This window comes from Aulonocara sp. 'chitande type north' Nkhata Bay, linkage group LG7, assembly GCF_057382095.1.
Source record: "Aulonocara sp. 'chitande type north' Nkhata Bay isolate Kocher_YH1m ecotype deep benthic linkage group LG7, A_spYH_male_GT1.1, whole genome shotgun sequence".
Taxonomy (NCBI): domain Eukaryota; kingdom Metazoa; phylum Chordata; class Actinopteri; order Cichliformes; family Cichlidae; genus Aulonocara; species Aulonocara sp. 'chitande type north' Nkhata Bay.
The window spans coordinates 1,098,797-1,111,067 of NC_141350.1; the positions used below are offsets into that span (position 1 = coordinate 1,098,797).

Consider the following 12,271-nt stretch of genomic DNA (forward strand, 5'->3'; position numbering starts at 1 on the left):
CGTGACAATCTGAGGCGAGCGCACTTACAAGTGTCGGAGTTCCTGAATGTGAGAGCTGATTATCGAGGGCGCCTGATACGACCGTTGAACAGGCGCTAACACTCACCAAGTGACACAGTCAGTCGCTGCTGCCCCCTAATCGTGCACGTCCACAGGCTGAGCACGTGCACGAGCGTAGCCGTCAGAATCAGAGCGTCAGGCCATAAACTCACAACATTCAAACAGCACAACTTAAACTCGAAACGTCCCACCTGTGACACACTGAGCGGGGACGACAGGAAACAAAGTGACACGAACCTGTGTGATGAAGGAAAATGTAGACACTTTAACAGAGGGAACAATCCTTTTACATCAACACGTTACAGCCGAGCAGCTCTGGCCACTCACCACCTGCATTCATCTCCGTTTCATTTATTACTGTAAACTCGTTAGTGCCGCGGCGACCGAGAGAAGGAAACGATCTGCGGTGGAGACGAGGAAGACGATGCGTGAAACGGAGCATCTGCTCATTTTCTTTTCATCGGTGCTTTCAGACTAAATAAGATCTTCGTTGAAGAGTGGGGGAGGAAAGGGCTGCGGGAAATGTAAGAGGAACTGGGCAAGCTCTTAAAAATAATCTGCCTCAATTTCATAATTAATCTGCGCTAGGTTTTCACACAATTAGCACGTTAATTAACCCAAAACTGCCACCACTGTGCAGGGATGTGTGCGTGCCTACGCTGCAGAGAGAACGACGAGTTAGACGTCAGACTGAGTGGAAGATCAAGGCGGAGGAAAGTGGCGAGCACTGGGTGAAGGACAAAGGTGAGGAGGTGAGGGGGGAACGAGAGAGGAACACGGGGGAGGAGGAGGAGGGCCAGGATAACGGTCATGTGGTGAAGAGCGAAGAAGACGGACGGCAGGTAGAAGACACGGACGCTTCCTCCATACCTGCTTCATGCCCTGGAGGACGGGGCTGTGGCCCCCCCACACCCTCTAGCAGATCATTACATGAAGGAACCTTTTAAAAAAACAAGCGCGTCCATGCTCACAGGTGTACACACGGGTGATCACACCCACAAACTACACCCTTTTTGGCTCCTACCTCAAAGCACACTGTGTTCTGTTGATCTTATGTGCTGCACAATAATGTTTAACATTTAGTATTTACTGTCATATTCCCATATATCATTGTGATGTTGTTTATTCTATTACTCTTGTTCTCTTCTGCTTGCTTTCTTTTTTCTTTCTCAGCAGGTGACCCAGGTGATTGATATATGCATTTTTTTTTCTCTGCCCGTTCTGTTGGTTTTTGTCTTTTGCCCTTCTCCCCCGTCCCTCTTCTCAGCTGTTTCTCTTTCCCTCTTTCTTTCTCCCCTTCTTTCCCCCAGTCAAGTCTGTTCCGTATTCAGTAAGTGAAAATAAAATAAACAATAAAAGGTGAATCAAATGGACCATTATGGCAAGGCTGGGATGGTCAGTTTGGTAAAGTAAATCCGTTGGGCATCTTTCTTTGCCTTTAGACAACAATTCTGATGCAAAAGAGCCAAACGGGACAGGCCAAAAAAAAGAAAGAAAACACGGACGCTGCAGCTGTGGCAGGTGTTTGATAGCAAGTGGGGGTGGGGCCACACACTAGGGAGTGAAGTAAAAGTTATTCCAGCTGTGCTGATGTTTGGAGCCTCTCTTCTCCAGACGCCACACACACACACTCAGGTCTGGCGAGGGGCTGCAGATCAACCCACAGGTCCACCTCGTTAATCTCCATGACGACAGAGATGCTAAGGCAGCAAATTAGCAGAAAGGGGAGAAAACGGGAATCTCACAAAAGAGTCAGGTCTTAAACACACACACCGTCGACCTTTGCTCCCCTGTGATGATAATGGAATTAAATGAAAAAACTCAGCGCTCGTGCAGACAAACATGGATTTACTGTGCAGCGTGTTCGTTTGTGTCATCCTGTCCAAACCTAAAAGCATCACCTGTGACCTGCATCATCATATAAAGGTTTAGACACTCGTATTACGTTTGAGTCAGCTGTAAGATTACGATGATTCTCCAACGTTTGATCTGTAGTCGTGGCTGCTCCTCACAGCCCACCAGACAAAAAGGTCTTTGTTTCACCGTCTGTCTCACCTCTGTGTTCATGTGAGTGCATGCTTGTGCTTTCATGCTTCCAGAGTGCCATCACACATTCACAATGGCTGGGTTCACACCAAACTCTGAAGTCACGCACACGGAAAAGAAAAGCACCTCACTCACCGATCATGTGATTGGCAACGTGAATCTGGATCTCTCTTTCTGTCTCGAACGTCATTTGGCATTTAATACACTGGTAGGTCTTTTTCTATAACAGAAGGAACACAGGAGACTGGTCAGTGCAATAAAGCTAATGAGAAACAGGCTTACATGTTAGCACATCAGACACACACAGACAGACTGCACAGGAATGAAAGAATTATTAGTGCAGTGAAAGCTACCAGAGAAAAGTGGAAAAGGCTAAAAATAAAACTGCACTTTTCCGCACTTGCAGTCATCCCTGCACATATGAGACATTTCAACCTCACAAATTCTTGCACTGAAAGTCCAAGTCTTTGGAGGGTTGGGAAAGGAAGAGAAGGTATGCAGCTACACAAACACCGAAGCTGGATCGAAAGTGAGAGAAGCAAATGAAAAAAGGAGGGTGTGAACGCGAACGAGATGAAGGGAAGAAGCGATGAAAGAGAAGGAAAAAAGGACAAAGGAGAGAGAGAAGGAGCTACAGAGAGAGGAACCAGAGGCTCTGCTTATCCATTCATAGCACAGAGTGATCACTCATGCACAAACACATACAAAATACACAAAGGCCCCACTTCCACTGTGTCTCTGCTGCTTCAGCCTGCTAGGATGACTACACACACACACACACACACACACACACACACACACACACAAATCCTACTTTGTCTGCTTTGTGCTGTTAGACTAAGCAGAAACAAAAGTGCAGGTAAGACAGAGGGTCCCTGGGAACTGTCTCTCAACACACACGTGCTCGCTTGCAAGTACACACACTCTCACACACTCAGTCACACACACTCTCACACACTCAGTCACACACACTCTCACACACTCAGTCACACACAGACACGCGGCAGGTCCCGGGGAGCCTGACTGTCAATATCAAGTAGAGCGAACAGCTCCCACAATGCCTCAGCACGCCCCAGCCGCAGGACCCAGTGGGCTCAGCTGACACACACCCACGTACGTGTGGAAGCTGCAGACTTATACACAACCTCGTGCACACACAGAGTTCAGGAGCGTCGTTTGCAACCTTGGAAATGGAAACACTGGCCTCTATCACTCTGCTGGATCACACCAAGAGCTTTTATACATTTGACCTTTCTGTGCGTAGCTGCCTCCTTCTCTTTTGCAGACACCGTTATTTTTATGGAAACGTGCCCTCTCACTGTTTCTCACCTTAGGAGCAGGTGAAACCTCGGCCTTCTTTCCTGCTGCGCTGGTTTCAGGACTGATCTCCGGATGATCCGTCTGGACGTGGTTCTCCAAGTCCTCCAGGCTTTCAAACTTCACCCCGCACTCTGGACACCTCAGCCCAGCCGCGGCCTTCTCCGCCTGCGCGTCCCCGGGCGTGACGGCTCCTCCCTGGCTGGGACTCTGGCCGTTTGTGCCCCTGATGTGATTTGAGCATTTGATTTGTTTTAGCTGATTTCAGTGATTCTAACTGATGCTAAACAAAAAGGATTTCTTCACTAACTTTGGTAGTTTTAGGAAGTATCTGTGCAGTTTGTGACAGCTGGAGCAGAAAATCTGAATAAACTGGGCAGGTTTTTGAAAGATATTTCAAATATTCATATACTTTTCATAAGAAATGCACCCAATAAACGTGTGCCGAGTTACCCTGTGCCAGGCAAAGCTTCCAAACAGGAGAGGCATTCATTCTTGACTTTAGTCATTATTCTTTCCCACAGAGGGCTGAGTCATGCTGCAGCCCTGTTCACAGCATTGCTGCCTACCTGCTCATGCACCCAGCACAGAGGCCGTAAGGCAGGCCGTTGACATCCAGCTTCACCAGCTCGCCTTTGTTCTTGAACTCCTTGAGGCAGAAGGCGCACTTATACAGCTTGTGCTGCTGCAGCTGCCCATTAGGGGACGAAGAGGCAGAGCCGTTTCCTCCAGCTAGTCCTCCATTCCCGCCTCCGACCGCAGCTCCTGCCAGCGCCGCGCCCGAGGAGATCTTCTGCATGTGGAAGGTGCCGTGGATTTTCAGCTCTAGCGTGGAGGTGACCGTCTGCATGCAGACGACGCAGCGGAAGCCGGTGAGGGAGTTGCGAAGGTCGGGGTGCATCTGGCAATGCTCTATGAACTCCTCTTCGCTCTGCAAGGGCATCTTACAGATTCGACAGGTTCCCGTGTCCAAGCTTTTACTGTGGGTCACCTGAAGAGAGGGAGCACAGACGATTAACACGACCGTGACCAGTTACAAGACACGGCGTTGCTTTTTTCAGTAACGAGTATCCTAACTAATCACTATTCCTATCGTTACAACGCCGTTACCGTTACTAACAAGAAAACTGAAGCTGTGTTCAGTTTATCTTATATCAGCTGCAAAGAAGTAGCTGTAAGTAACCCTTTTTTGAAGAAGTAACTAGTAACTGTAATTAATTACTTTTTCAAAGTAACTTGCCCAACACTGACCGTGACACATCAAAACACCTCAGACGAAGAAGTCATTTTGATAAAAGCTCAACATCAGCATCACTGATAAGTGACGAAGGCTGCGTAACAAACCGCCTCTCTGAGGAGTATCGAGCTCTAAATTCAAAGCAGCCAAAGACGAGTCAGGATGCAAATCTAGGCGCAGAAAGAGAAAACGGCAAAAACGTCGCACACGCAGAAACGTGTCTGCACCGCTGCACCTGCTGTTCAGTGGAAAGTACTTGTCACAAGTCTGAAGTACCTTGTGCTCGGTGAGGGTCAGCAGAGAGGGGAAGCGCTCGCCACAGATGGGACACATGTAGTGTTTGGCGGGGCCGCGGTGCGTCTGAGCGTGCTCACGAAGCCCGTTCTCAGAGAAGAAGGTTCGGGAGCACACGTTGCACTTGTGGTTTCCTTTGATGAAGTCCGCCTTCTTCTTTCGAGAACCTGTTGTACAAAATTAAGACGCATAATCACAAATACGATAACAACACAGAGGACTCGCTTCCTGACGATGACAGAGTACGACAGCATCGTTACCGGCGTCGTCTTCTCCCGGCCGGATGTTGTGGTCACGCAGTCGGTGGTTCTGCAGCAGGGACTCCATGGTGTAGGCAGCGCCGCAGATATCGCAGGCGTACATGGGCTCTGAATTATCCAGCTCCTCCTCTCCTCCGCTCGCCTCGTGGCTGTTGGCTGCATCTCCCCCCTGGCTCGACCCTCCTCCCACCGCTGCGCTCTTCAGCAGCATGTTCTGCAAGTCGGCTTGCTCGGCAGCTGCAACCGTCGCTCTCTCCACGCTTCCTGCTCCTCCGTTGCCACTTCCTCCTCCTCCTCGCTTGGAGGTCTGCGCCAAACCGTTAGGCGTCCCGTTCTGGCTCCCGCTGCTCCCGGTGCCGCCTCCATTGCCGGTGATGTTGCTGCCATCGAAGACGCAGTGCTTTTCTCTCAGGTGTCTCTCCAGCAGTGAGATGGCGTGGAAAGCTTTGCCGCAGAAGCGGCACGTGAACTTCTTGCTGTGCGTGGTGATGTGACACTGGAGCTCCACTTCTGTTCCAAAGCTCTCCCCGCAGAAGATGCACTTCCGGGGCTTGAGTCCTGTCAGTCAAAGATCAAGTTATCGTGAAGATGAATCCGTGGCACAGGAACGGGAAATATCAGACATTCTTTTCACATCGTAATCGTGTATTTGTTAAACGTAACGCGGCACAGCTGGACAGTACCTGCACCGAGACCTCCCGGGAGGCCCGACCTTTGGCCCAGATGGTTATGTTTAACGTGCAGCTGAAGATCCATCTCCTTCCTAAAGTCCCAGGCACAAGCTGTGCAGCGAAACAGCTTCTTCTCGTTGCTGTGCTTCACTGCCAAATGCACCTGGATGTGAGGCCAGAGAAACAAACTCTTGAGCAGATAAACTTTGCATCTTTCGGGATTCGTGTCTGCAAAAGGTCACACTCAACAACGAGCCACGTGTCGTTTACCTGTATAGACACCTTGGAGTCAAAGACCTCCTGGCAGAGAGTGCAGTGGTACAAGACAAACGTGTGCATGTCGAGCAGGTGTTTCTGCAGGTCGTCCACCGACGAGAACTGTTTATCGCAGCTCTCGCACACATACTGGGTGGACGTGGTGGTGTAGTGTACCGTCAGGTGTTGGAGCAACGCCTCCTGTGACTCAAAGTCCTCCTTGTTGCACTGGGGGCAGGACTGGCGCCTCAGCAACATCTCCAGGTGCGACTTGAGGTGGGCCTGGAAACCCTCAAAACTAGCAAACCGCAGATCGCACTGGTTGCAGGGATAATCTCCGTTGCTCCCCATGGATGGAGTGGAGTCCCCTCCGAGCCTGTGGCGTTTCGGGGAGGAGATCTCGACGTCCGACGAGGCGGGGCTCAGGTCTGCGACTTTGGCTTGCCGTTTGTTGTTGGCCAGCGGGATGTTCTTGTGGTTCTCCTTTATGTGCTTGGTGAGCTTGAGGAGTGAGCCGAAGATAGGAGAGTTGGTGCAGTAAGGGCAGGAGTAAACCTGTGCGTGGATAATAACTCTTTACTTTTTTTAAAGATTATGATGCAATACGCCGAGTCGTCACACAGCGACCGACAAAAGTCATTTCAACCACTGCGAGCTTACAGACAGAATCACGTCAGTGTGTTAATGAGTTATGAACGCTGGCTAACAGCTACTCGAAGTGTCTTTGTAGTGTGAACAGTGTGTCAAACAGCAGCAGGTTTCAGTGTTTCCACTGTGAACTGTGGGTTAAAAAGTCTCAGTCCGACTAACAAACGACACGATACGGGAACTGAATAACTAACGAGGAGGGCGAGCTGCGTTTCTTCTTCTTACTGGTTACACTTAACAGATTTTACAGTTTTTCCTCACCTCCATGAAGGACTGAGATCCAGCCTGAAGTATGGGAGACTCGAGTTTGGCCACCGCTCCACCTGATGCACTTCCTCCACCTGTTGCGGAGGTGCAGTGTGTCTGCTGAATGTGCTCCGTCAGCGAGGACTCTGTCAGGAAACCCATTGAGCACTGGTTGCAGAAGAAGGCATGGTTCCCTTCTAGGATGGAGAAGCTCACTTTAATCGTTGCAGCAACAACAGTCACAGGAAATGATGACACTGTACTTAACACCATGTAACCGACAAGCAGCTCACAGCTGACCTGATGCAGTTCATGCTTAACCCTTTAAGACCGACCATAGAACCAAGTCCACCAGAGCTTATTTTATATGTTTACATGCTGTGGAGCCATTTTTGGGAGCATTTCAAGTTGCTATACATCAATACAACCATTATAGCCCAGATTTTAATAATATGTCTGCATTAAGTGCATAGTAACCACATAAATTGCAAAAAACTACAAAAAAATTGAAAATCGTTTTTGTTTTTTTAACATATATTTCTAGTTAGAGAAATTTAAGAGGCTTATCCCTCAAAACTGTAAATACAAACAAGTTGCACAAAATAGTTTCCCACCACAGGAAATTTATTTTGAGTGTCTTCATAGTTTTATTTTTGAAATACACCAATTTTTATATACTGCAGGAAAAACGAAAATAAATATTATAAAAAAGCAGCATGTGCATCAAAATAAACTATTTCCAGCAGTGCAATATGAGTCCTCAGCATCCCAGAAACGACACAGAAAGACATAAAGTCAAACATAACTTTTAAAAGCACCAGTATAGGCTCATGAGGCCCTGATGGTAAAAAACTACATTTCCGCAAAAATGACGTCACTTCCGGTTTCGGGCAGGTCATGGCGGACATACGATAGTTTGCGCTGATGGACGTAGGAAGTGTTACAAACAGCTGATCGGATCAGCAAAGCGTGTTTCTGGAATATTATGTTTGTGTTGCTGCAAGTGCTTTTTATGATGTTTTGCAAAGCTTTATGTGGAAGGAAACCGTGACCGAGGACAAGCTGATGGCATAAGATGTAAGTACAACTCCTCCGGTTTCATATGCAAAATTTTTTATTGCACTAGCTTACGTGGTTGCAGAGCTACCGGGATTTAAAAATAGTTACGCAAAACAGAGCGTGTCCGCTCCGACCGGCTTTAAAGGGTTAAACACACCTAGTGTGGTGGATCCTGCCATGATGCCACCGGGCAGGCAGTGGGAAACCCTGATGTGCTCTTGCAGAGAGTTGATGTCCCCGAACATGTCGGGACAGTAGTTGCAGTGGAACGCCGTGACGTTGGTGAACTGCAGCAGAGGAAAAGCCGCCGCCGCCGCACCCACCGTTCCTCCGCTCGCACGGTGAGCTTTGCGCACGTGCTCGTTGAGGTTGTAGAGCGTCGGCAGAGTTTCCAAGCAGAGCTGACACGTGTGGCTCTGTTGCGGCTTATCTGCATGGATGGTCTTCAAGTGGATCTCCAGCACTGCCAGACTGTGGAAGTCTCTCTTTGAGCAGTAAGGGCAAGAGTACGTCACTTTACCCCAGGATCCTCCCCCGCCTGCACAGACACAAAGGGTACTTTAGTGAGACTAACTGGTAACTGTGCAGTTACTTTGGAGATAAGTGGCTAACGCACCTCCGCCTTGATGGCCCAGGTTTATCCCCACGTCCTCGCCGGTATCGCCGCCTCTCCTGCGGCTGCGTTCGCTGCCCTGGATGTGCTTTAGTGTGGAGTCGGGGGTGGAGCCTCTCTCCAGGCTGGCGCTGGAGTCTGGAGTGGCTGAGCTCATTGAGGCGACGCTGCCCAGCGCTGGGTCGGGACTGGCAGCGCTGTGATTAGACGAATCGGGCTGGCGATGGCTGTCTAGGTGGCAGTACACGTCCTCGACGGAGGGGAACTGCTCCGAGCAGACCGGGCATCTGTGGACACAGAAAAGGCCAGAGGTGAGTAATGGTTATCAAAGTGGTGAGCGGAGAAGATTGAGAGGTAAAGCTCTGCAGTACTTGTGTTTGCGGTTAGCGTGCTGCGTTTCAATATGCGTGAGGAGCGAAGCCTCGTCAAGGAAGATCTCAGGACAGTGGATGCACTGCAGGTCGGCCCGGTCCGACAGCTGGGGGTGTCTGGTCAGGACGTGTTTTTCCAGCTCGTCGGTCTGACTGAACGTCTCCTCGCAGTAATCGCACATGTACAGGTCCTGCTCCAGGTCGCCGTCTCCTCCCGCTCCCTTCTTTCCTCCATCTCTCTCGCTCCTCAGAGCGAGATGCTCTCTGTTCTTACGGTGAGCCTGCGGAGTCAGACATTCAGACGCGAGGACGCACGTGCAGGAACAATACTCGCATGCAGTCGTGCAGTGCACCTCATGGTCAGTGCCACAGGTAACACTTACCTGCATGTGGCTCTGCAGCGACGAGGTGGAGGAAAAGCCACGCTTACACACACTGCACTTAAACGGTTTGCTGGAGCTGGGCGGGGCATTGAAACAAGAATCAGCACCGATTCTGAGCGCTTTATTGTGCTGACAGGTTCAGAAGCAGTTACCTGTGCGTCTTCAGGTGGATCTTTAGGTGATCAGAGCGAGAGAAAGCAGCCTCACACTCCTGACAGCTGTACTTCTTATCTCCTGAATCATTGAAAGGCAAAAGCTTCACTGATGATGTTAAAGCAGAAACTAGACCTACAGTTTTCCTTCCTCTCTGCTTCATCGAATAACAACTTCACAAACATCATAGTTTGTAGTTCTCAGACAATCCTGACATGTAGGATTAAAAACAGGGATAGAAGACGTGCCGGAGAACTGAAACGCTGGCCAGCAGCTCGTCTCAGGCGAGATGTCCGGACGTACCTGTGTGGAGCTTGACGTGGCGGTCTCGGCTCCGCTTGTGTTTAAACAGACGGCTGCAGAAGGTGCACTTGAAAGGCAGCTTGTCGCTGTGGATCTGCTCGTGTCGCTTCAAGTAGCTCAGGCGGCTGAGAGAGACCAGCAACAACGTTTATTGTGTTATTGCAGCAACACTTACAGTGATTTAACAAAAGCACCGTGTCAAAGTAACTGGATGTATCAGACATCTACGAACCGTCTTTACAAAGCGTTGGTTGGAAAAGGACGCTAGCGAGGACAGAGTGGGTAATACAGAGGATGATGATGATGATGACGGTGTGTGCGTGACAGCTGTTCTTAAAATGGTTCTTGACTCAGTCCCCCGAGAGGTGAGTGAGAAACGCATTCACCTCACTCCCTTTACTGTTTGCCTTAGTGGTCCGTGTGTTACCATGGCGATACTGAGAATGCACGCTGATTTTCATAAGCATGGAGATGCATCTGAACGTGTTACCGTTTCCTTCTACTACCTGCAGACGTTTCCGAAGCCAAAAATCTGAACGTGGTACCTGAAGGACTTGTCACAGAACTGGCACGGGTACGGCAGGCCCGCTCCTCCCTCCTCCTCGCCGCCAGTGGCCATGCCAAGGTCACAGCAGCCATCGGGTATCTGCGAAGGCGATGCCACATCCTTACTGGAGGGCGAGGAAGGCACCCAGGATAAACCTGCTGGGTCATCATCACCGTCTGAGACAGGGAGACACAGAAAGTTTACAAGGAGTAACTGCGCCCCCCTTTTTTAAAATCACAGCTGCAGATCAGCGAGTAAAAACTAACCCCGTCAGAAACAGCGGGGAAACAACACTTTCACCTTTCTTGGAAGGCAAAAGGGGGAGAAAGAGTCTGCGGAAGGTAAAAACATACAAATACAAAGACGAAAACAGGAGGATGGAACGAAACTGAAGGTAGAGAGAGAACCAGAGCCGCTCGGGCATCAGCAACATCTAAATAGAAAGCTCCAAGAACTACGTATCCCCGAAGGAGCCCAGAAATAAGGACAGAGTGTATTTTCTCTCCCTTCGTTCTCCCTCGTTCCCTCCTTCTCCTCGCCTCCCTCCTCCCCCGTACCTCCGTCTGTCCCCGAGGACCATAGATCCGCCTCATCATATTTTCATTAGGGCCTTGGCAGATTGAAACGTCGCAAAAGCGATTAGATGATGTGGAGAGCAGAGCGGAAAGATGGCGATATTCACTCCCTTTATCTGTCATACATAGGAGATTATGCACTGCTCTTTTCCTGTTTTCCTCCCTCGCTCTCCTTCTTTCTCCCTCCTGTGCAGTCTGGCACAGAGGCGACAAAAAGGCCACGACTCCTTTAATAGACACTTCAGAATGGATTTGAGGCGACAAAAGAGAGGGCTGAATAATGCTTGATATTGTTCTGTTTCTCTTTGTGCGCTCTGCGACGGAGCACAGCGTGGCTATTTAGCATTTGCCTGAAAAATGTAAAGGAGCGAGGAGATCAGAGAGGAAAGGAGACGTTGTTGTCTTTGCTTTTATCTGACGGCTTTATCAACTGGGCCAGCAACCAATCACAGAGAAGACATTTGTGCCAAGATTCACTACGAGCGCAATATTTCTGCAGCCCGACGCCCTGTGTGCGTTACACAAGTTTGATCGTTTTAGAAATCTCTCCCAGCACACGCACATGCACGCACGCACATGCACGCACGCACATGTGCACACACACACCCGCACACGCAAGCACGCACACGTGCACACGCACACCCGCACACGCACACGCACGCGTGCACACGCATCCACATGCACGCACGGACACACACATGCACACGCATCCACATGCGTGCACACACACACACACACGCACATGCCCGCACGCACATGTGCACACGCACCAACCATCTACAATGTGTGTGTGGCGGCTCTGCTGTGGATTGTGTCTCACTGAGAGGGAGTGGAAACAGTGTGATGAATCGACCGTGGGGTAAATGTCGGCACGGCGATGAGCAAATAGGATTCTGTGAGACTTAGATTCTGGGATTACTTAGTGTGACAGATTCATGAGTGGGAGATTCTCCAAATGGACCAGAACCAGTATAATGGACTGAGTGGAACTCACGGTCTCATGATGGGGGGCAAAACCCCCAATAACTGCTACTGTGACAAAAAAGTTCTTCATGTGTCACTGAAGTTCAGCCTCCACGGACATCAACAGACAACCGTATTTAAGGCTCTGCTGTCACTCCACAGGACACAGAACGCTTACTGACGCCGTCTCACTCATTCTCTGTCAAACACGACTCGGGTGGAGATAAAGAAAAGGAGTGAGTGTGTGCTCGCCACCTTACAGACGTGTGA

At 49.8% G+C, this 12,271-nt stretch overlaps 1 protein-coding gene across 5 annotated transcripts in view; it reads right to left on the bottom strand.

Moving 5' to 3' along the window:
* Nucleotides 1-12,271, bottom strand: part of znf423 (zinc finger protein 423) — a 128,076-nt gene that overhangs the window by 57,704 nt on the left and 58,101 nt on the right. For 4 of the 5 annotated variants that reach the window (XM_086297862.1, XM_086297859.1, XM_086297861.1 and 1 more), the window contains 15 exons: nucleotides 10,462-10,639; nucleotides 9,917-10,041; nucleotides 9,613-9,694; nucleotides 9,461-9,536; nucleotides 9,078-9,358; nucleotides 8,710-8,993; nucleotides 8,251-8,631; nucleotides 7,050-7,231; nucleotides 6,156-6,695; nucleotides 5,898-6,048; nucleotides 5,215-5,772; nucleotides 4,937-5,121; nucleotides 3,993-4,414; nucleotides 3,436-3,649; nucleotides 2,242-2,326 (listed from right to left, as the gene is read on the bottom strand). In XM_086297862.1, coding sequence (XP_086153988.1) covers nucleotides 2,242-2,326; nucleotides 3,436-3,649; nucleotides 3,993-4,414; nucleotides 4,937-5,121; nucleotides 5,215-5,772; nucleotides 5,898-6,048; nucleotides 6,156-6,695; nucleotides 7,050-7,231; nucleotides 8,251-8,631; nucleotides 8,710-8,993; nucleotides 9,078-9,358; nucleotides 9,461-9,536; nucleotides 9,613-9,694; nucleotides 9,917-10,041; nucleotides 10,462-10,639 — 3,744 coding nt within the window. The remainder of the gene's footprint in view (nucleotides 1-2,241; nucleotides 2,327-3,435; nucleotides 3,650-3,992; nucleotides 4,415-4,936; nucleotides 5,122-5,214; nucleotides 5,773-5,897; nucleotides 6,049-6,155; nucleotides 6,696-7,049; nucleotides 7,232-8,250; nucleotides 8,632-8,709; nucleotides 8,994-9,077; nucleotides 9,359-9,460; nucleotides 9,537-9,612; nucleotides 9,695-9,916; nucleotides 10,042-10,461; nucleotides 10,640-12,271) is intronic. The other variant, XM_086297863.1, reaches the window with a different exon arrangement.